Below are 23,286 nucleotides of genomic sequence, written 5' to 3' on the forward strand. Positions count from 1 at the left end.
GTGTTCAGTTTTCCCCCGGTTTGCCTGTTTTCCTGCACAGGTAGCTATAATTGCTTTTGTTTAGGTCAATAAGTCCCAGTGTTTGCCTCACATCATTTTAACAACATCACTGTTATTTTTTTGTATGTGTGGTACTGGGGTGGAACCCAAGGGCTTTCTACCTCCGGGCTATACTCCCAGCCCTATTTTTTTCTACTTTATTTGGAAACAGGGTCTCACTAAGTTGCTGAGAGCCTCACTCAGTAGCTGAGGCTGGCTTCGAACCCGTGCGATCCTCCTGTCTCCCAAGCGTGGGGATTACAAGCGTGCGCCACCATGCCCAGCTTCACTGCTATTTTTTAAATGCCATATGGTGTGATTTGTTATACATAAAAAGAATCAAGTTTTTGGTTAAATCGTTTTCTGGCTTTTAAATATTTTTAGTTTCTAAAATTGGACTCACGATAATAAATTACCTTTCAGTTTCTTGGTTCTTTTACATTTAGTAGCACTTTCTAGCATTGAGGCTCGAAATACAAAGACTTCCTAGGATCAAGATTGCAATTCTAGAGAACCAATGTATAAACATGATGATTATAAATAATAATGTTCTATTCTATACTAGAAATTTGCTAAGCAAGTAGATTTTAGGTTTTCCTAGCACAAAAAATTACTATATAAGAAGATGGCTATGTTAATAATTAGCTTGACCATGGTAATTACTTCACTGTATATTTTATGTATATCAAATCATCATGTTTTACACATTAAATATACATAATTTTTAGAGCAGATCGTGGTGGTTTAGGCTTATAATCTCAGCATTCATGAGGCTGAGATAGGAGGATCATGGTTCAAGACAGCCTTAGGTACTTAGTGAGGCCCTTTGCAACTCAGTGAGATTCTGTTTAAAAATAAAAGCCGGGTGTGGTGGCGCACGCTTGTAATCCCCACGCTTGGGAGGCTGAGACAGGAGGATCGCACAGGTTTGAAGCCAGCCTCAGCTACTTAGCAAGGCTCTCAGCAACTTAGTGAGACCCTGTTTCCAAATAAAATAGAAAAAAATAGGGCTGGAGTACAACCTGGAGGTAGAAAGCCCCTGGGTTCCACCCCCAGTACCGCCAAAAATAGATAAATAAATAAATTAAACATAAAAATAAAAATAAAGAATAAAATATAGGGCTGGGGATGTTGCTTGGGGTAGAATGCCCCTGGGTTCCATCCCTAGAACCACAAAAATATCGAGGAAACAATGTTTTTGTTTTTTTGGTTTTTTTTTTTTTTTTTTTTGATGCTACTGGATACGGAACCCAGCTTAAGGAATTCAATTTAGAAAATTCTCTTACAACAGTAATGCTAGCTTTCTAGACCTATAGAAAAAGATTGCCTAAAGTAAAAAGCTATTTGCACCCATTTGTTACTTGAAGAAATGTAGAAAAGGGAAACGCCATTAAATTACAAAATGCTCAATTTCCATATAAATAATAGCTGAGGGCTTGCTATGGGATTAAAAGAAGTTAACTTTTAATATTTTGGAGGCTGTATTTTGAATTTCATTTTATTTATTTTAGTAATAGCATAACATTATTATAGATTTGTTCATGTTTTATAATCATTTTCTAAAGAACCTTTATGCTCGTCTAGTATTTTTCTTATGTAGTTAGTTTTTTAAAAAAGGTAAAAATCTGTGTATATTATATAGATAGAAAATGGGAGAAATAAGCTCATTAATTTTGTATTTTACATAAAGAAATTCTAGAAACCTATACATGAAACTAATAAATTATTATCTTTTATGGAAAAAGCAGAATGAGATGGACAGAGGCAAAGGTGAGGATGAGACTGTTTTCTGAGTATCTTTTAGTATTGCTTTTATTTTTTTAATTATGGGACTGTTTTACCTTTTGAACCTTTGTACCAGTATTGGGAATGACCTAAGAAGATTTGAAAAAGCTCTGATTATTAATATATTTCAAAAATAATTGTGTCAAAATGGCGGCAGACCTGGAGAGAGAAAGGCTTGGCTTTGGTCGGGAAGCAAACAGCTATTGAAACTTAGATTGACTTAGCTAAAAGTAATTAGCAAGTCAATAGGACAGGGAGCTAGGGCTTCCTCTTTCTAAAGACAGATCTACATGATAGTCTAGGGAGGATCGAGCAGGGCCTTGACCTTGTCCTTCATGAAAGGAGACACCTTGACACACCTTGCTGGGGAGAATTACTTAAACAAGATGGAGGTCATGGGCATAAAAAGTCTGGTCCACGTGCTATATCTTGGGGGTGGTGAATTGGTTCGGACCACCCTCCCCCCATGCCAAATGGCATGGGGCTGTAACTATCTTCTGTATTTCTATCTTTTTAATAAACTTCTTTAAATCGTTAGCAAGTGTCTGAGCTATGTGTACTTATCCTTAGCTCAAGACAAGAACCTGCGGTTTTTTATGTTTTTCTGTTTTGTTTTTTTTTTTGTTTGTTTGTTTTGTTGTGGTTTGAGGGAAATTGTGTCCGGGACCCTAACAGCCCCCCCCCCCCGACAGTTTCCCCAAAACCATATTCTCCCAATCCATAACATATTTTACCGTAACACCTTAATTTACTTTTGTTTTCTTTTCTCCTAAACTCTTTGAGGATGAGATACTAACTAGTTCCTTTTTGTCATGATGCATTCCTGCTGTTTAATTTCCTCATTTTTAGCCTAATTCTAATCTTCCTACTAGCCATCCTGTGGGTTAGGTGAAGAGAAAAAGATATCAGACTTATTTCTTTTGTCAAGAGGTATCGCTGAGATCATAAGAAATTCTATTTTATTTAACCATGAAAGGTAATTTATACTTTATTGACTTTATAGAATAAAGTAAAGGTTGCAGTCAAATCTTGGTTGCAACCTATGTTCTGACACACTTTCTGGGTAAGAACATAGATTGGGCGAACCACTTCTAAGCCTCGGTTTTTTATTTTTTGTTTTTTTGTTTTGGGGTTTTTTTGGGGGGGGGGTGGTTGGTGGTGCTGGGGTTCCTGGAAGCCCTTCTACCTCCGGGCTACACTCCCAGACCTATTTTTATATTTTTATTTGGAAACAGGTTCTCTTAGGCCAGTGGTGCTGGCTTCAAGCCTGTGCAATCCTCCTGTTTCTGCCTCCCAAGCTCAGGGATTACAGGCCTGTGCCACCACGCCTGGCCTAAGCCTTGGTTTTTAAGAAAGAAATAAAGCACAGGTTTGTAATCCCAGCACTTGGGAGGCCGAGACAGGAGGATCATACAAGTTTAAAGCCAGCCTTAGCTACTTAGTGAAGGTCTCAGCAGCTTAGTGAGACCCTGTTTCCAAATAAAATATAAAAAAGGCCTGAGAGTATAGCCCGGAGGTAGAAAGCCTCTGGGTTCCACCCCCAGTAGCACCCAAAAAAAAATGGAGATGATACTGATAGTTACCTACTTCTTTTTTGTTTGTTTGCTTTGCCCACTGAGGATTGAACCCAGGGGCATTCTACCTCTGAGCTACACCCCCAGCCCTATTTTTTATTCTTTATTTTGAAACAGTCTACGTTGCAGAGGGCCTCACTAAGCAGTTGAGGCTGGCTGCAAACCTATGATCCTCCTGTCTCAGCCTCCCAAGTACTGGCAATTATAAGATGCATCACCACACTTGGCTTCTTGATTCTTATTTATTTATTTATTTTTGTAGTACTGGGGATTGAACCCAGGGGCATTCTGCCTCTGAACTACACCCCAGCCCAATTTTTTATTCTTTATTTTGAAACAGGGTCTCACTAAATTGCAGAGAACCTCACTAAGTAGTTGAGTCTGGCCATGAACCTTCGATCATTCTGTCTCATCCTCTATAGTACTGGGATTACAAGCCTGTGCCACTACCCCTGTCTTCTCTTCTTCTTTAAAGGATTAAAGGAGCATGTATATGTGTTTGTGTGTGTGTGTGTGTGTGTGTGTGTGTGTGTGTGTGTGTGTATGTGTATACATATATGCAATTCCTAGTGTATTCTCAGGTACTTATTAACTTTCTTTCCAATGTTAGTCTGTGGTTGCTTTTTTTTTTTTTTGGTAGTACTGGGGTTCCTGGTAGCTCTTCTACCTCCGGGCTACACTCCCAGACCAGACCTATTTTTTATTTTTGGAAACAACAGGGTCTCTTAAGCCAGCACGAACCTGCCTCCCAAGCGCAGAGATTGCAAGCGGAGATTGCAAGCGTGCGGCACCACGCCCGGCCTGTGGTTGCTCTTAACTATTTTCTGTGTATCCAAGTTTCATTCTTTTGTTTGCCCAGTTTACTCACTGTCTTCCAATTTTTAATTGCTTTTGTTACTTTTTCTTTTTCTGAGTAATAATTTATTCTCTGGTCTCTCTACTCATCTGTGCTACTGAGATTTGCCACTTTCTGTCTTGAGGTATAATGTCACATTCTTTCATAGGACTTAGCATCATTCCTGGCTAGGTGAACATTTGAAAATATGTTGTCATTTAACTTTTTAGAACACACATATGCGGGCACGCACACGTGCGCGCGCACGCACACACACACACACACACACACACTTTCTCTCTCACAAACACACCTTTGGACTCTATTGTATTCTATCATCTATCCTTATCAGTTAGAATAATTTACCAGTTGAAGCAGCAGCTTGGACTTAGATTTGTTTTATATAAATAAATCATAAATATTTTCTTCAAGTAATCAAAGCAGCCCTGGAAAATCTCTTGAACATGTTGGCAGGAAGATGGTAAATTCCATATTAAAATTAAAGAGAATATAAATTAAAGCATTCCCATTTTCTTTGTTTCCCTTGATGCTGTTGCATGTGTTGTCTTGGCAGTTATGTCCAGCTCTTTACTGTTGGCTTAGTTTTAAAAAGTTTGAATTACTAACCCAAGAAATTCTAAAAAATGAATAATCTAAAAAATGTCAATGAATACATTTTCCAGGCAGACTTATACTTTTTTTTATATTGACCAGTTTCATGTGCTTAATATCGTTCCATACTTGTCATAGCTTTCCATCTAAAATTTCCACTGACCCAAAGGTTAGTATAATTTTTTAAAAATAGATGAATAAGAACATTAATATGCTTTTGGTATGCATTCATACAATGTGGAGGATCCGGGTAGGAGCTCTTATTAAAGCCATCCATTTTTTTCAGGTGACCAATTTTTGTTGTCTTACATCTAACAATGTGTGGATATTTAACCAAGTGTGCACCATTTATAGTGTACAAAATTTCTCATGTATTGGATGAAGTATGAGTGATACTGTGATATCTTTCTTAGAATATATTTGGTGATGAGACAATCACTAAAAAGAATTCTGAAGGTCTGACATTTATTTATTCATAATTTTGGTGTTAGGGATCAAATTTAGGTTTTGCACATTGTAAGCATACACTCTACCACTGGGCTACACATCCCCAGCCCTGGAATATTTGAGTATTAAAAATCACATGGTTGTAGCAATAGTTTTATTCATTTTTCTTTTTTCTTTTTTTTTCTTTTTTGTAGTGTGTGTGGTACTGGGGATGGAACCCAGGGGCATTCTACCTCTGAGCTATATACCCAGCCCTATTTTATCCTTTCTTTGGAAACAGTTTCACTTGAGTTGTGGAGAGGCTCACAGGTTACTAAGGCTGGCTCCAAACTGTGATCCTCCTGTCTCAGCCTCCCAAGTACTGGGATTACAAGTGGGCACCACCTCACCTGGCTCATTTTTTTTTTCTTTAAGGAGAAAACTTTTCTCCAATAGGCACTTTCGTTTGTATGCGTTACTTTAGACTATCAACATGCTTCTTTGGTAACTGGAGAAAGAAACCTTACATGAACGTGAAAGAATTGAAAAGAGGCTTGAATTCCAGACTTAGTAATCCTTGTGTTAAAAATATTTAAAAATAAAGAATAGCCAGGGCCGTGGAGGAGCACGCTTGTAATCCCAAGCATTTTGGAGGCTGAGACAGGAGGATCGTGGTTCGTGGACAGCCTCAGCTACTTAGTGAGGCCTTCTGCAACTCAGTGAGACCTGGCTTCAAAATAAAGAATAAAAAATAGGGCAGGGGGTATAGCATGGAGGTCAACTGCCTCTGGGTTCCATCCCCAAACCCGCAAAAAAAAAAAAAAAATTAATGTATGCAGTAGCTAGGATAGAAAAAATATTCTTTATAAAATCAGTCTTCCAACATGAATGAGATTCTAGGTAGCTTTTATACCTAAGGAAATCAAACTTAGAGAATGGATTCTGAAAACCTGAAAAGAGATTTTTATAAGTTCTATATATTAGTATTAGTTTATTTGGTTCTTTTTTTGTCGATGCTTTTAATGCAAAGAAAAAGACTATTTTATATTAAGTGCAGAAAAAATTGTTTTCCCTTTTGCACTAAAGGTAAGTCCTTCTGTCCTAAGACATAAAACGCAGGTATATGCAGTGATTCTGGTGACCAGAAAATGAAAGAACGACAGAGCTTTAGAAAATAAATCCAAGCATCCGGCTCTCAGCTTGAAACAATTAAATGTTATGGGGAGATGTGTGTGCAGTGTTGGTAATCGTAAGCCTTAAGAATTGACCTTTACTATTGTGATTCAATATGACAAGTGATTGATAGGGTTGTGTTCCCCACAATTGAAAGAGGGAAATCAGCCCTGCTGGGGTTTGCTTTGATTTTCTTTTGTTTTCAGAGTCTCTTGCATCCTGTTATAAAATATTATGACCCTTTCCCCCACCTTTATGATGTGGTTTTCTTTTTTCTTTCCAAGAGACTCATAAGAAATGAGATGTTTCTTTACAACCTACCATTCAACTAGAAAGCAAGGGCTTCTAGCTAACCTTCATTACTAGAGATACTCAATTATACGGAAGTAAATGAGTAAAATGTTATTAACTCTGATTCTACAGAGTTAACTAAACATTTCTTTCACATGGTTTAAAATTGAGAGTTAACCAATTCTCATTTCCTATGCCTTTATCTCTGTTTTATGACTTTTACTGTTATTCAAATACAGCCCCCCCCCAGACCATCCTGGCTTCCTTTTAACCTCAAAATGCAGATCTTAGTTTGTTTGAAATTCTAGTAAAAGTTTTCCTTTCAATATAAATATGTCTTATGACTTTAAATTTTTGAATTTTCAGTTTTAGTAACTTGAATATTTTAATTTGCCTGTGATAAGACTATAAACTGATGCTATTTGTTAAAAGTAGAAATTGTTGCCACATTTACATAATTTTTTTTTCAATCCCAGAAGCATGAAATAAATGACAAGTTTTTTGGGCATGTGTGGTACTGGGAGTAGAACCCAGGGGCTTTTCTACCTTTGGGCTATACTCCCAGACCCATTTTATATTTTATTTAGAAACAGGGTCTCATTAAGTTGCTGAGAGCTTCACTAAGTAGCTGAGGCTGGCTTCGAACCTACACGATCCTCCTGTCTCAGCCTCCCAAGCACTGGAATTAGAAGCGTGCACCACCACGCCCAGCAAGCAACAAGTTTTATTACAAATATTTTATATCTTGGCATATAATTTATTTCATTCGCAATGTTTTAAATAAAAAGCCAGTGTCCCTTTCCCTTTCCTTTTATTATCTATTTTGTCTCCCTCACTTTTGTAACTGTTCTTCCCTAGTGAACGTAGTTTTCTTTTCTAAAACCCCTTATAAACATGTTTATTCTTTTAGACAGACTCATGCATTTATTTCAACCTTTAATTTTTTAATTTATACTTGTACTCACTTTTAAACCAAAAATTAAATTCTAATTAAAATCTCTTAAATTTGCTAATGGGCAAAGTTAATAATTTTATGACTTGTATGAGTTTATATCATAATTTGCCTTATTTTAGAACATGTTGTCAATTATGAATGCACAATTTAAAGAGCTTTGATGGCAATGTTATGTTACACATTTGAGCTAAATATATAAATGCATTTTTATTTACTTTCATTTCTACTTAGTTACTCAATGACTCCCTAGGAAAAAGGAAGTTGGTATTGCTGTTTTAGAGAGGTAAATCTCTTTTCATATTTAGTACTAGAGATTGAACCCAGAGGCACTCTACTATTGAGCTACACCTCCACCCCTATTTTATATTTTATTTTGAAACAGGGTCTCACCAAGTTGCTGAGGCTGGCCTTGAATCTGCAATTCTTCTGTCTCAGCCCCTCAAGTACTGGCATTACAGGAATGCTCTAAAACACTTGGCTAATGCAAACATGAGATAGTAATTTGGTACCTGTTTTTAAGACGAACATCAAGGGGCTAAGGCTACAGCCAGTGGTAGAGCGCTAGTGCTTAGTGTACACAAGGCTCTAGGTTCAAACCCCAACACCAAAGGAAAAGAGAAAAAAGCACATCTCTGAAGAATTGAAGTGCACTGAATTTACATACAAAATGTAGCAGATTCTCCTTTTGTTATGATATAATAAGTAGTAAAACTATGGAGTATCAATAATTATCTAATCAGTCTCTTTGCCTTCAGGTAAGAGTCCATGCAAAAGAAAGCCTTTTTCTTCTACAAATCTATTCAGAGGCCTGATTTCCAAACGTTCTTTTTTCGAAGTATTTTAGTGGGGAAGTTCTTCCTATAGATGAGAAACTGAAACTTAGAAAAATTAAGCAATTTTGGCCCAGGATATTCATTGCCACTAAGAACTAGAATTCAGATCTTTTGATTTTTGTTTTCCTAATGTGCTTAGTTTATTCCTATTTCCTATTTTCGGTTATGAGGCATTGTTCTCTAAATTTTTTTTCATATTTGCCCCAGAAATTTTGTCATTTAACTGTAATTCTTTGCACATGGTGATTGTTGTTGCATCATGTTGCTGACAATCTAGTTGGAGAATGAAATGAGTTTATATGTCTCATGTAACAAAGTTTTGAGCCTTACAATTTCCAACTACTGATTGTTGGGAAAAAAAATCAGATTTATGGGCTAATCAATTAACATTATTGAGTGACATGAACAATTCTAATAACGCTTATATAATTAGTGTTTTAATCATGATACTGTTGAATTCTGTGGTCATTTATCTCTATATCATAGATTCCCAAACCTATGGGCTAACCGCCCCCTTTTCAGAAAAAACAATTATTTAGTGCCCCCCTGGGGTGCTTTCACTATCCTCTTCTTTTTATTCAATGACCCCCAATTGTGCCCAAGGCTGCTACTTCCCCACCTGGATCCTTCCAGCATCCTTCCTCCCCTGGTGTGCTATCAGTGTCTTTGGGAATCTGTGATCTATAACATCTACTTAATTAGATATATGTTTTGTAGTGTTGATTCTGAGACATCTGTATTAAAAGACAAAAATTAATAAAATGAGTCTTCTAATACACTTTTTCCTTAGAACGAGTAAATACCTAATGTACTAATTTTTATTTTATAGAAGCTCACTTTTCCTAATAATATCATATACTCTGCTTTTACAACCATATACTGAAATATTTTCCCTGTAAATTTTACAGGCTGACAACTTTCTAAATAGAGAGGAATAATGTTTGTGATCCAGAAATATTATTTCACTGAAAACAAACTATTTTAGTGTACCTTTGAATTGTATAACCTTCAAGCAGAATTTTGGGTATAAATCAAATTATGCCGGTCATGCTCATGCCTTTGAACAGACTTTGTCATTGTTTTCAGAGAGGAACAAGCAACCACTTCCAGGTATGGAGGTAGTAACTAGAAATGTTTAATTTGTATGTTTGAAAACCTTTCAGCTTTCAAAACTTACAGAAGTTATGTCCTGTTTTTTGTTTTGTTTTGTTTTGTTTTGTTTTTGCGGGTCTAGGGATGGAACTCAGGGGCATTCTACCTCCGAGCTACACCCCCAGCCCTATTTTTTTTCTTTATTTTGTAACCGGGTCTCACTGAATTGCAGAGGGCCTCACTAAGTAGCTGAGGCTGTCCATGAACCGCCATCTTCCAGTCTCAACTTCCTGAATGCTGGGATTACAAGCCTGAGCCACCACGCCCGGCTTATTATGTCCTTTTTATGCTGAATATTAGGAGACAGTATTGAATGTAATTACTAAGCATTATCTTTTGTTAGTCTTACTTTTCTCTTTAAACAATGGCAAGTGTGAGCTGGGGATGATGGCACATGCCTGGAATCCTAGTATCTGTAAGGCTAAGACAAGAGCATCGCAGGTTTGAGACCAGTTTCAGCAATGTAAGGAGACTTTCAGTGACCTTGTTTCAAAACAAAAAACAAAAATGGCTAGTAGTGTATCTTGGGGGGGGGGTAAAATGTCTCTGAGTTCAGCCTCTAGTGGCAAAATAATTGTTATGTTGCAAATTTTCCAGGAAGAAAAAATGTGTACAAGTTGCCTTTTTAAAAAAGTAATCCAGAAGTATTGCCAAGGTCTAATTTTAATTTCACTTCCTCTGGTAGTATTTGTTTTTTATTGTCTTATGCTTCTAGTCTTACTCAGTTTTAAGTCAGAGTGGAATATTGTCTTAAAATAATGAGAATATTTGGTAACAAAACTGTTTGACAGGTGTCCTTTACCATCATTTTATTGCTGCCATTTTATTTTTTATCATTTCAGAAGATTGTTACAAACATCCAGCTAAGATCTGTGAACATGAAATTATATTTTAACTTTCCAGTGTCTTAAGGGTATATGATACATACTAATGCTTGAAGATGGGGGATAAATATGTATAGCATTTTTAATTTCTTAACATATTTCTAGTCATACATTTTCCTTAGATTTAGACATACTTAGTAGGAAGCTGCCCACAAACTGTTAAAGAAAGTGCCTTTGTTGTAGGTGGCCCCAGAAGAATTTAAGACCAGCATCGGCCGTGTGAATTCATGTTTGAAAAAGGCTCTCCCAGTCAATGTGAAATGGCTGCTGTGTGGCTGTCTCTGCTGCTGTTGTACACTGGGCTGCAGCCTGTGGCCTGTTATTTGTCTCAACAAAAGAGTGAGTATAACTGTTCTATTGTATTAATGAAAATAAGAGCTAATATTAATTGTGTACACACACACACTATGTGCAGAGAACTGTTTCCATGTACTTTACATGATTTATTTAATTCCCATAACAATACTACCATTTTAGAGGTAAAGAAACTCAGGAACAGAGAGATTGTGCATTTGACCAACCTTTATCAATACATTATCATTTAATAGAAGTTCTCATCATTTTTTGTGTGGTACTAGGAATGGAACCCAGGGGCTTTCTACCCCTGGGCTACACTCCCAGACCTATTTTATATTTCATTTGGAAACAGGGTCTCACTAAGTTGCTGAGAGCCTCACTAAGTAGCTGAGGCTGGCTTCGAACCTGCGCGATCCTCCTCTCTCAGCCTCCCAAGTAATGGGATTACAAGCGTGTGAGCCACCACACCTGGCGTCTTCATTTTAAGTAAATGGAATGTGAGTGATGTACTTAACTAAAAATAAATATAGAGGGACTAATTATTTTTACAAAACCTTAAGCTGTAACTTAAATGTATTTCTAAGCTGTAGGTACCTAGAGCTGCTTCTGACCTGAAGAAAGGCAGAGAAAGAGTAACCTACAAAGTTAGTTACAAAGTTGGGGTGGGGAAATCCTTGATTTTTAACATGTAAAATTATAAAATTATAAAATTTTAAAATTATGAAATTTTTAATAATTTTGTAGGATTAGTAGTTATGCCATGAAATTAAGACAACTATCTTAATTTGTTTTCTTTAAAATTTTATTTTTTTCTTGGGAAGTTTCCCAGTGGGAAAACATCTCTAGAATTTAAAGAAGCCAATGAGGATAATGAATTCATTTTACCTAATGTTCTTTCCCTAGTACCACAGTAACGATTTTATTTAAACTTTTAAATAATTAGCCCATTAAATCTGATTCAGAATTATAACAATTTATGGAAGAATAATTCTAGTGGCGCAGTAGTTTTAGTAAGGTGAAAAATAATGCCAAGAAGTACTCATTACTTTTTTTCTCCATTTTCCCTCTACATTCTTTCATGTCTACTACAAAAAGAAAAATAGTAAGATATTGCCAGCCCTGTGACTTTTTGAATGGAAAAGTTAAGCATTTTATTGATTTCCTTGGTATAAATTAGTAAGTCAGAACTTTAAATACAGCTTAATTGTTTTTTGAGAAAGCATGGATAGTTTTATCAGCTGGCTTTCTATAAGGAAAGGAGGAAAGAAGGAAGAAGCAAATTTCTTAATTGTCATATCTTTTAACAATTACAAATTATTAATAACTCCTAAGACACCCCCATTATTTAAAAATTAAATTATTAATCATTATTAATTAAATTAATCATGATTTGAATTTCCCCATCATGTAAATGCAGCCAATTTCAATTACTTAAGGACAGATTTTTTTACTTTAATATTATCTAGAATCTATCTTTTCTCTTTTATGATCTATTTCTGCTTTGCCTATTTATCAATACCTCCCCCAGAGGGTCTTAAATAGAGGAGCAGTTTTTTTGTTTATTTTTGTTTTGTTTTGTTGTGGCTCTGGGGATGGAACCCAGGGGCATTCAACCTCTGAGCAACTCCCCCCTGCCCTATTTTTTATTCTTTATTTTGAAACCCGGTCTCATTGAGTTGCAGAGGGCCTCACTGGGTAGCTGAGGCTGCAGTGAACTGCCACTCTCCAGTCTCATCCTCCCAAATGCTGGGATTACAAGTGTGAGCCACCACGCCCAGTTAGAGGAGCAGTTTTTAAAAATCTGTGTGTGGTGCTGGGAATTGAACCCAGGGGCATTCTACCTCCAAGCTCCACCCCCAACCCAATTTTTTATTCTTTATTTGGAAACAGGGTCTCACTAAGTTGCTGAGGCTAGCCGCAAACCTGCAATCCTCCTGCCTCAGCCTCCCGAGTACTTGGATTACAAGCTTGTGCCACCACGCCCAGCTTTTAAAAAGCATTTCATTGCTTCAGTGGATGCTATGACCTCTCCCTTTCCTTTATTACTGTGATTAATTACGGCTTCATACTGATGTTGAAGTATCATTGTATTCTAATTCAATAATAAGCTTAAGCCAGGTGTGGTGGTGCAGGTTTGTAATGCCTTGGGAGGCTGAGACAGAAGGATCACACAGGTTCAAAGCCAGCCTTAGCAGCTTAGTGAGGCTCTCAGCAACTTAGTGAGACCGTTTCCAATGCTTATAAAAATCTTTCTAGGAAAAGAACTTCCATGTACCAATAAAAGCACACAAAAAAGAACTTCCATCTAAATGTTGAGTTATGAGCTGTGTGTGTGGGGGGGGGTACTGGAGATGGAACCTAGGGGCCTTCTACCTTTGGGCTACACTCCAGACCTATTTATATTTTATTTGGAAACAGAGTCTCACTATGTTGCTGAGAGCCTCACTAAGTAGCTGCAACTGGTTTTGAACCTGTGAAATTCTTCTGTCCCAGCCTCCCAAGTACTGGGATTACAAGTGTGCACCACCACGCCTGGCTTGAACTATTTTTTAACCAGTATATTTCATGGACATTTTCTCTAGCAAATTAAGTGACAGAGAAAAGAAATAGAGATCAGAATAACATGAGTTCTCTCTAATAATATTTGGCTTCAGTAAGAATTTCATAGTGACATAATATATGAAGTGAGGAGTTTTATTTACCTATTCTTGTATCTACCACTGAAACAGCATGATACAGCCTTTTCATGCCACTGTCCTTAAATTCGAAAATACTTTTTTTTTTTGCTTTACTGGTCATGGAACCCAGGGACATTCTACTTCCGAGCTACACCTCCAGCCCTATTTTTATTTTGAATGAAACAGGATCTCACTGAGTTTCAAAGAGCCTCATTAAGTAGCTGAGGCTGGCTGGGAACCGTGATCCAACTGTCTCAGCCTCCCAAATGCTGGGATCACAAGTGTGCGCCACCATCCCCTGCTTTGAAAATATTTTTAATATTTCCCTTTTTGCTTTAATACATGATAAATTGAGAAGGTCGTTCAAAAGGAAGAGAGTGTTCTCTGTCTCACAACATGAATATGATGTTGTTTTAGGAGACAGAGTTTATAATCCTCTATCTTGTTTGGTTCCATGTATCTAATTATAAAAAGAAGGAAAAACAGATTATAGAGGCAAAAGCCCCATCCACACATTATGCTACATGGAAAAGGAAATCAGCCTTTGAACTGAGAGACAAATAGTTCTAAGAATTCATCATATAACCTTAATCTATATTTAGGCCTTTTATTTGTACCTTTCATAAAAAATGTTCTGTGCTCTTGACTGAAGGTAGCATGCATAAAGCTAGTTCATAGTCTTATAACTTGGTCATCTTTTCCTTAATATATTTGTCCTTGCTATATTTGAACCTTTTAATTTTTGTATAGAATTCGAGTCATTTGGCCATAAACATATAATAGAAAGTGGCGATTTTAATAATATAAATACTAAGAAATGCTGGACGTGGTGGTGCACTATTGTTATCCCAGCATTTGGAATAGTGGAATATTGTTATCCCAGCATTTGGAATGCTGAGAACAGCAGGAGGATCGCGGTTCGCGGACAGCCTCAGCTACTTAGTGAGGCCCTTTGCAACTCAGTGAGACCCTGTTTCAAAAGAAAGAATAAAAAAAAATAGGGCTGGGGATATAACTCAAAGGTACAATGCCCCTGGGTTCCATCACTAGTGCCACAAAAAATAAAAATAAATAAATACTAATAAATGATGAGTCCATATCTTTTGTCTTTTTGTCAGCTCTAATGCCTAATAGCTGTACTGCATGTACATTTTTACCTGCTCTATCAAAGTTCAGTGATTGATATTAAGCTAACTTTAATGCTTTCCTAGTCTATTTAAGAGTCACCTGTTTAGTTTAAATTTATTGGTGCAAATTAATTGTACATACAAGCATATATAACTACTTTGGTCAATATTACACCCAAATGCCTCCTCTTCCCCTCCCCTCCTCCTTCTCTCTGCTCCCCTAACTCTATCCTAAAGGTTTCCCCTCTATTTTCATAACCTTGGGATTTTTTTTCTTTTTTCCTTCTAGCTTTCACATTTAAGAGAAAACAACAATATTTGTCTTTTCTGTGTCTGGTTTATTTTGTTCAACATGATACTCTATAGTTCTAGCAATTTTCCTGCAAATGACATAATTTCATTCTTCTTTATGGCTAAATAAAACTCCATTGTATGTGTAATGCACACACATATACACACATTTTCTTTATTCATTCATCTGTTGATAGACACCGAAGATATTTACAAACTTGATTATTGTGAATTGTCCTATAATAAATTTGGGTATCCCTGCATGTGATACATGCATGTATTCCTAAAGTATACGACTTTTATTATTTTGGACAAATACCAAGGAATGATGGAGCTGGATCATATGGTAGTTGAATTTTCATTTTTTGAGGGCCTTCCATATTGATCCTCATAGCAGCTGAACTAATTCAAAATCCTACCAACAGTGTATAGAGTTTCTCTTCCCCCATCTTCGCCAGCATTTGTTATTTGTATTCCTGATTATTGCTATTCTAACTTGAGGTAGATGGCATCTTAGTATAATTTTGATTTGCATTTCCTTGATTGCTAGTGATGATTAATATTTTTTCACTTGTCTGTTGGCCACTTGTGTGTGTGTGTGTGTGTGTGTGTGTGTGTGTGTGTGTGTGTGTGTTGCTAGGGATTGAACCCAGGGGCATTCTACATCCAAGCTACACCCCTAAACCCATTTTTATTTTTATTTAAAAACAGGATCTTGATAAGTTACTGGGGCCCTCACTGAGTTGCCAAGGTTGGCTTCAAACCTACAATCCTCCTATTTCAGCCTCTCAAGTACTGGGATTACAAACGTGTTGCCACCACTTCTTTTGAAAAGTTTCTATTGCTCTTTTTTCATTGAGTTTTTGTTCTTTTTTTGGTAAGTTTTTGAGTTCTTGTGTGTGTGTGTGTGGGGGGGGGTGGTACTGGGGATGGAACCCAGGGGTATTCTACCTCCAAGATGTACCCTCAGCCCTATTTTTTAGTCTATTTTATTTATTTATTTTTTTTTTTATTTTTTGTGGTACTGGGGATGGAACCCAGCCCTATTTTTATTCTTTATTTTGAAACACTGAGTTGCGGAGGGCCTAAGTAGTAGCTGAGGCTGTCCACGGACCACAATCCTCCTGTCACAACCTCCTGAATGCTGGGATTACAAGCATGCGCCACCACACCCGGCTGAAGTGCTGTATTGTAATGTCTCCAGCTTTCCTTTTTTTTCTGTTCAGGATTACTTTGACTATTCTGGGTCTTTTGTTCTTCCATATGAATTTTAGGATTTTTTTTTCTGATTCTGAAAACAAGATCATTATCACTGGGCATGGTGGTGCATGCTTGTAATCCCAGCATTTGGGAGGCTGAGACAGGAGGATCTCAGTACAAGAACAGCCTCAGCTACTTAATGAAACCCTTGGCAACTAAGTGAGACCCTGTTTCAAAATAAAGAGTAAAATATAGGGCTGGAGGTGTAGCTCTGAGGTCCAATGTCCCTGGGTTCAATCCCCAGACCTACGAAAGAAGAGAAAGGAAAAGAAAAGATAAGAAAAGAAAAGAAAGTCTATTCAGTTGTTTTTTATGCTTTGTATATTTTTTTCGTAACAGAAACTAGTATGCTCAGCTGGACATGGTGGCACACACTTGTAATCCTAGTAATTGGGAGGCAGAGACAGGAGGATCTGGGTTTGTAGCCAGCCTCAGCTACTTGGTGAGGCCCTCCACAACTTAGTGAGACCCTGTTTCAAAAAGAAAAAGAATGAAAAAAATAGGTCTGGGAGTGTAGCTTGGAGGTAGAATGTTTCTGGATTCAATCACCAGCACTACAAAGAAAGAAAGAGAAAGAAAGAAAAAAAGAAAGAAAGAAAGGAAGGAAGAAGTGAGGGAGGGAGGGAGGGAGGGAAGGAAGGAAGGAGTATGATCAGTTGAAAAGACTAGCCATTAAATAATAATAAAACAGTCTGGGCATGGTGGCGCATGCTTGTAACCCCAGCACTTGGGAGACTGAGACAAGAGGATCATACAGGTTCGAAGCCAGCCTCAGTTACTTAGTGAGGTTCTCAGCAACTTAGTGAGACCTTGTTTCAAAATAAAATATAAAATAAGTCGGAGGTTTAGCCCGGAAGTAGAGGCCCCTGGATTCCATTCCCAGATCACTAATAATAATAATAATACCCGTATTAACATATCTACAGACTCGCAAAAAAAAAGTATGACTTCCAAGGAAGAGATAACTGTAAACTGTAATTGATCATATTTTGATCATATTCTGACTATTCAAGAGCAAGGGAGATTTTTCCACCTTTTAAGATCTTGAATTTCTTTAGTATTTTTTAGTTTTCATTGTAGAGGTCTTTTACTTCCTTAGATTTATTCTTAGGTATTTTATTGGCTTTTTTTTCTTGGTGGTATTGGGGTTCCTGGAAATCCTTTTACCTCCGGGCTACACTCCCAGACCCATTTTTATATTTTTATTTGGAAACAGAGTTTCTTAAACCAGCCAGGCTGGCTTAGAACCTGCATGATCCTCCTGTCTCTGCCTCCCATGGGCAGGGATTACAAGCATGCGCCACCACACCTGACTATTGTTTTTTGAGGTTATTGTGAATGGAATTGCCTTTTCGATTTCTTTCTCCGTGTATTTATGGTTGGCATATAGAAAAGCTACTGATTTTTTTAGATTGATTTTTGTATCCTGATATTTTGCTGAATTTGTTAGTCAACTCTTAATCTTTTTGTTGAGTTTTTTTGGTCTTGTAAATACAGGATCATGTCATTTGCAAGTAGAGGTAATTTCAGTTCTTTTTCTTTTTCAATTCCCATTTTTTATGTGTGTAGTGCATTCTACCTCCGAGCTACACCCCCAGCCCTATTTTTTCTTCTTTATTTTGAAACAGGGTCTTACTATTGCAGAGGACCTCACTAAGTAGCTGAGGCTGGCCACGAACCCCAATCTTCCTCTCTGTCTCCCAAGTATCATGCCCAGCTCTTGGATTTCTTTTATATCTCTGTCTTTTCTTATTGCTCTGGCAAAAGTCTTGAAGACTATTGAAAAGGAGTGGTGACAGTAGGCATCGTTGTCTTGTTCTTGATTTTAATGGGAATTCCCTCAGTTTTTCCCTATTAAATTTGATGTTGGCTTTCAATTTATTGTGTATTGTCTTAATGATGTTGAAGTAAATTCCTTCTACTTCAATTTTCTGCAACGCTTTTTTGTTTTTGTTGGTTTCTCGGTTTGTTTTTGTTGTACTGAAAATTGGACCTGGGGCATTCTACCTCTGAGCTACACTCCCAGCCCTATTTTTTATTCTTTATTTTGAAACAGGGTCTCACTAAGTTGCTGAGGACCTCACTAAGTAGCTGAAGCTGCCTGCAAACCTGTGATCCTCTTGTCTCAGCCTCCCAAGTACAAGCATTACAAGATTACAAGCATGTACCACCATGCTCAGCTTTCTGCATTGTTTTTGTTTTTTGTTACTGAGAATTGAACCCAGGGTTATTCTACTGAGCTATGCCCCCAGCCCTTTTATTCTTTATTTTTGAAAAAGGGTCTCATTGAGTTGCAAAGGGCCTCACTAAGCAATAGCTGAGGCTGTCCTTGAACCAGGATCCTCCTTCCCTCCCTCCCTCCCTCCCTCCCTCCCCCCTCAGCCTCCCAAATGCTGGGATTACAAGTGTGTGCCACCACACTGGGCTCATTAGGTCATTTATTTGGTGACTTTCTGTTTTTCTTATGTGGGTACTCAGTGTTACAAATTTCCTTTTTACAACTGCCTTCAGCCAGGCATGGTGTAGCTGGGCGGGGGTGGGGGTGGGGGGGTGGGGGTGTAGAATGCCCCTGGATTTCATCCCCAGTACTGCAGAAAAAAGCTGTCTTCAAAATGTCCTATAAAGCCGGGCATGGTGGTGAATGCTTGTAATCCCAGCATTTGGGAGGCTGAGACAGAAGGATCTTGGTTTGCGGCCAGCCTCAGCTACTTAGTGTTACAGTTTGAGATGATATGGTTTTGGGGAAACTGTCCCCGGGGACCTTTGTTAGGGTCCCGGACACAATTTCCCTCAACACACAAAAAAACCCAGAAACAGAAAAATAGAAAAAAAAAAAAAAAAAAACCCACAGATTCTTGTCCTGAGCTAAGGGTAAATACACATTAGCCCAGACTCTTGCTGAAGATTTAAAGAAGTTTATTAAAAATATAGGAATACAGAAGACAGTTACAACCCCCAGCATGGAGGGGGTGGTTCAAATGAATGCCCCACCAAAGATACAACACGTGGACCGGACTTTTTATACCCATGACCTCCATATTGTTTACGTAATGCAGAGGGCCTCACTAAGTAGCTGAGGCTGTCTGTGAACCGCGATCCTCCTGTCTCAGCCTCCCAAAAGCTGGGATTACAAGCTTGCGCCACACCACACCCGGCTTAATACATTCATTCTGAATGGAGAAGCTCAGTCTCTGTTTCCCTGTCTACTACATTGCTATTTCTCTCATTTACATTGTTTCCCTGTAAATACAAGTGTCCCTACTGGTTGTTTCTAATACGTACTTTACAGTGTAAATTCTGATATAGGTTGGCTTGCACTATTCAGCCTATAAATCTTGACTATATGATGAGAAATAATCCTGTGAGAGGTCTGTGAAAATCTGGATTGGATTTGTAAATGAATGACTAGTTCAACTTAGCAGTATTAGTAAGGTTTTCAGAATAGCTCAGTGAATGGCATCACAACACCGAGCAATCCATACGTATTTCATTTTCAGTTACATTGCCTTTTCCTGATTTATAATAGAAACATAAGAGGAGAAATTAATAGGAACTTAGAAGGAAACAGAAACATGTAGGTATACATGATATTCTTCAGAGCATCCTGTAACAAAGTCTTGATCCTTTTTCTTAGACCAGAAGATCAATTCAGAAGTTATTAGAGTGGGAGAATAACAGATTGTATCACAAGGTAAGAAATTTCAGGCAAATGAGTGCCTTATTCATATATTTTCATTTTTAAATTGAAAAAGAGTATGAAATGGGAATTTTTCAGACCAGAAAGGATGAACTTGAAAACATTCAATTTTTAATAACAGGTTCTTACTAAGTTTATATAAGATTTTAAGTACTGTGTTTCATATCTTATACCCAGATTGTTTTCAGTTGCTTACTCAAATGTGTAGGTTGTAATTAGTTTATGTCGACGTAAAAATTCTTAACTAAATTGTGCTTTCTTAGCTTGCTTTGCACTGGAAGTTGACTAAAAGGAAATGCGAAACTAGCAATATGATGGAGTATGTAAGTATGAAGTCGTTTTAATTATTTTTTTTATTTCTTCCTCAATGTACCATTTTACTATGTTTATCATCTGTCAGCTATTCATTGTTTTCCTCCTCAGCCTATATGTTCATCAGTTTCAATGTAGATGCTTTCTTTCATCTTGAGATTTTTGTAGCCAATCTAAAATAATATGAAAGCTAACAATTATTTAGAAATTATGGTAACATAAATGTAATCTTGTCGAAATTGCATAAAATAAACTGGGCACCATGGCACATGCCTATAACCCCAGCACTTGGGAGGCTGAGATAGTGAGATTGTAGGTTCACAGCCAGCCTCAGCAACAGAGCAAGACTCTCAGTAATTTAGCAAGACTGTTTCTAAATAAAAATGGGAAAAAAGGGTCTGAGGGTATCCTTTGGAAGTAGAATTCCCCAGGATTCAGTACCAAAAATATTTTTCATAAAATCGAATTCAGAATTCTGACTTCATATTTCTGGATTGTTTTTTGTTGGCTAACATTTAACTTTTAGTGAACAAGCTATAGGTTTTAATATAGGTTGTTTTTTACTGAAAATTCTGCAATCTTAGTCATAAAACATAAATTCACATATAGCCAATGTGATCAATTCAACAGCATTCAAAAGAATAAATTTATCCAAGGTTCAAGTGGCCGACATGTAGTATATATTTATTAATAAGCATTCCAAAGAATCCCATAAATAAGGATTACTATGGTATCTCTATCCATTTTTAAATAGTTTTGAGGAAAATATGTAAGTGACCACAGACCTAAACTCTGTTATAGATAGGACAATTAAAAATGTCTTAGTAGCCAGCCATGGCTCAAGCTTGTAATCCTAGGACTGGGGAGGCTGAGACAAGAGGATCACAGTCCATGGACAGCCTCAGCTACTTAAAGGCCCTCTGCAACTCAGTGAGACCCTGTTTCAAAATAAAGAATAAAAGAAAATAGGGCTGAGGGTGGAACTTGGAGGTAGAATGCCCCTGTGTTCCATCCTCAGTACTGCCAAAAAAAGTCTTAGTTTTTTATTATTATATTCCTGAACCTTTCTGTAATTAAATGTTTTAGTTAGTAAATCTTGACACTCTTTTTGCAAACATCTTTTAAAAATCGTAATTCTCAATATCAACTGCTTCAATTGAAATATATATAAACATAATGTACAGGTATTGTTCTAATTTGTATAATGTCATTTTAATCCCATCTACTTTGATTTTTTTAAAAAATGTAGAGGGTGAAGGGAGGACATAATAATGTAATAGAGTTTGCTCCTCTGACCTTAAACACATAATTACTATAAATTAGTTTTGTTTGCCAGTTTGTTTGTTTGCTTGTTTTTGTGCAACTGGGGTGGAACCTAGGAGCATTCTACTACTCCTGAGCTACACCCCCAGCCCTATTTTTTTTATTCTTTTCTTTCTTTCTTCTTTTCTTCCTTTCTTCCTTTCTTTCCTTCTTTCCTTCTTTCCTTCTTTCTTTCTTTCTTTTTGCAGTTCTGGGGATGGAACCCAGGGGAATTCTACCTCTGAGCTACACCCCAAGCCTTAGTTTTTATTCTTTATTTTGAAACAGGGTCTCACTGAGTTGCAGAGGGCCTCACTAAGTAGCTGAGGCTGTCCGCGAACCGTGATCCTCCAGGTCTCAGCCTCCCGAACGCTGGGATTACAAGCATGCGTCACCACACCCAGCTTATTCTTTATTTTGAAACAGGGTCTCCCTAAATTGCAGAGGGCATCATTAAGTAGCTGAGGCTGTCCTCTAACCGTGATTCTCCTGTCTCAGCCTCCCAAGCACTGGTCTTACAATGGTGTGCCACCATGCCTAGCTTCTGTTTGTTTGTTTGTTTGTTTGTTTGTTTGTTTGTGGTGCTGGGGATTGAACCCAGGAGCATCCTACCTCTGAGCTACACCCCCAGCCCTAATTTTTATTTTTTATTTTGAAACAGGGTCTCACTGAGTTGCAGAGGGCCTCACTAAGTAGCCGAGGCTGTCCGCAAACCATGATCCTCCCAAATGCTGAGATTACAAACATGAGCCACCTTGCCAGGCTTCAGTTTAATTTTTAAATTGCAAATATAATCACAGCTTCTAATAAGTAATTTACTTAACTTTGTTTTATGTAATTCACTTATTTCATATAGTATGTAATCAAAATATAGTCCTAGCTGGGCATGGTGCCCCTGGGGTTCCATCCCCAGACTTGCAAAAAAAAAAATATATACACACACACACACACACACACACACACACACACACACACACATATATATATATTCCTTTGAAAAAAGACTATAGACTTTTTGGGTTATATATATAATTATATTAAATTAAACATATTTTGTCATATATGCTTGTTTATTTTTCTTTTACAGGTAATACTGATAGAATTCTTACCAAAATATCCCATATTCCGACCTGACTGAGAAGTCTATTCAGTTACTTCTGTGTTTCCTGTCATTTCCTACCCTTAGTGCCTTGTAGATGATTATGGAATGAAGATGGTCTTCTTTGCTGTGTTCAACTTATTCTTTATAATGATAGAATATTCTCCTCGCTTTTTTATTTGTGTTAAGAAGAAATTTTGCACATTTTTGGGTTGCTAAACGAGGCTTGTGTTTTGCACTCATTTTTAAAATAAATACACACATACACACATATACACGTATATGTATATATACTTATATGTATAGTTGCCACTAGAAGTAAAACATCAGTGCTGGTGTTTAAAAAACAAAAACAAAAATCTTGTTCTGAGCATGCTGCCTTATAATTTTCATACTCACTTTCTAAATCTGCATCATTTTTCTAGGCTACTTACCGCTCTGTAATCCCTTATTGGACACAAATAAGCTTTTGGTAGCTTTTAGAAATGGTTTTACTCGCTTTTAAAGGACATGCAATTAATAGCACTGGTTTTGTCCTGCACTTTGCTAAACTATCACTTATGTTAGTGGATAAAATATTTAAACTTCTAAAGTCTTGTAAATACTGTCTTTTTGCATAATGTAAAAATGTGGTATGCCATAGTTTACAGAATGTAATATTACT

General features: G+C 37.2%; 1 protein-coding gene across 2 annotated transcripts in view; it reads left to right on the top strand.

The window, feature by feature from the left end:
- The window catches only part of CHIC1 (cysteine rich hydrophobic domain 1), a gene marked incomplete at both ends in the record, with an annotated part of 40,924 nt that extends 18,263 nt beyond the window's left edge, over nucleotides 1-22,661 (top strand). Inside the window, 4 exons of one of the 2 annotated variants that reach the window (XM_080719353.1) lie at nucleotides 10,743-10,898; nucleotides 19,847-19,903; nucleotides 20,173-20,232; nucleotides 22,611-22,661. In XM_080719353.1, the coding sequence (XP_080575479.1) occupies nucleotides 10,743-10,898; nucleotides 19,847-19,903; nucleotides 20,173-20,232; nucleotides 22,611-22,661 (324 nt within the window). The remainder of the gene's footprint in view (nucleotides 1-10,742; nucleotides 10,899-19,846; nucleotides 19,904-20,172; nucleotides 20,233-22,610) is intronic. The other variant, XM_080719354.1, reaches the window with a different exon arrangement.
- Nucleotides 22,662-23,286: the final 625 nt, after the last annotated feature.

Source organism: Muscardinus avellanarius, assembly GCF_963383645.1.
Source record: "Muscardinus avellanarius genome assembly, chromosome: X".
In the NCBI taxonomy this organism is placed as follows: Eukaryota; Metazoa; Chordata; class Mammalia; order Rodentia; family Gliridae; genus Muscardinus; species Muscardinus avellanarius.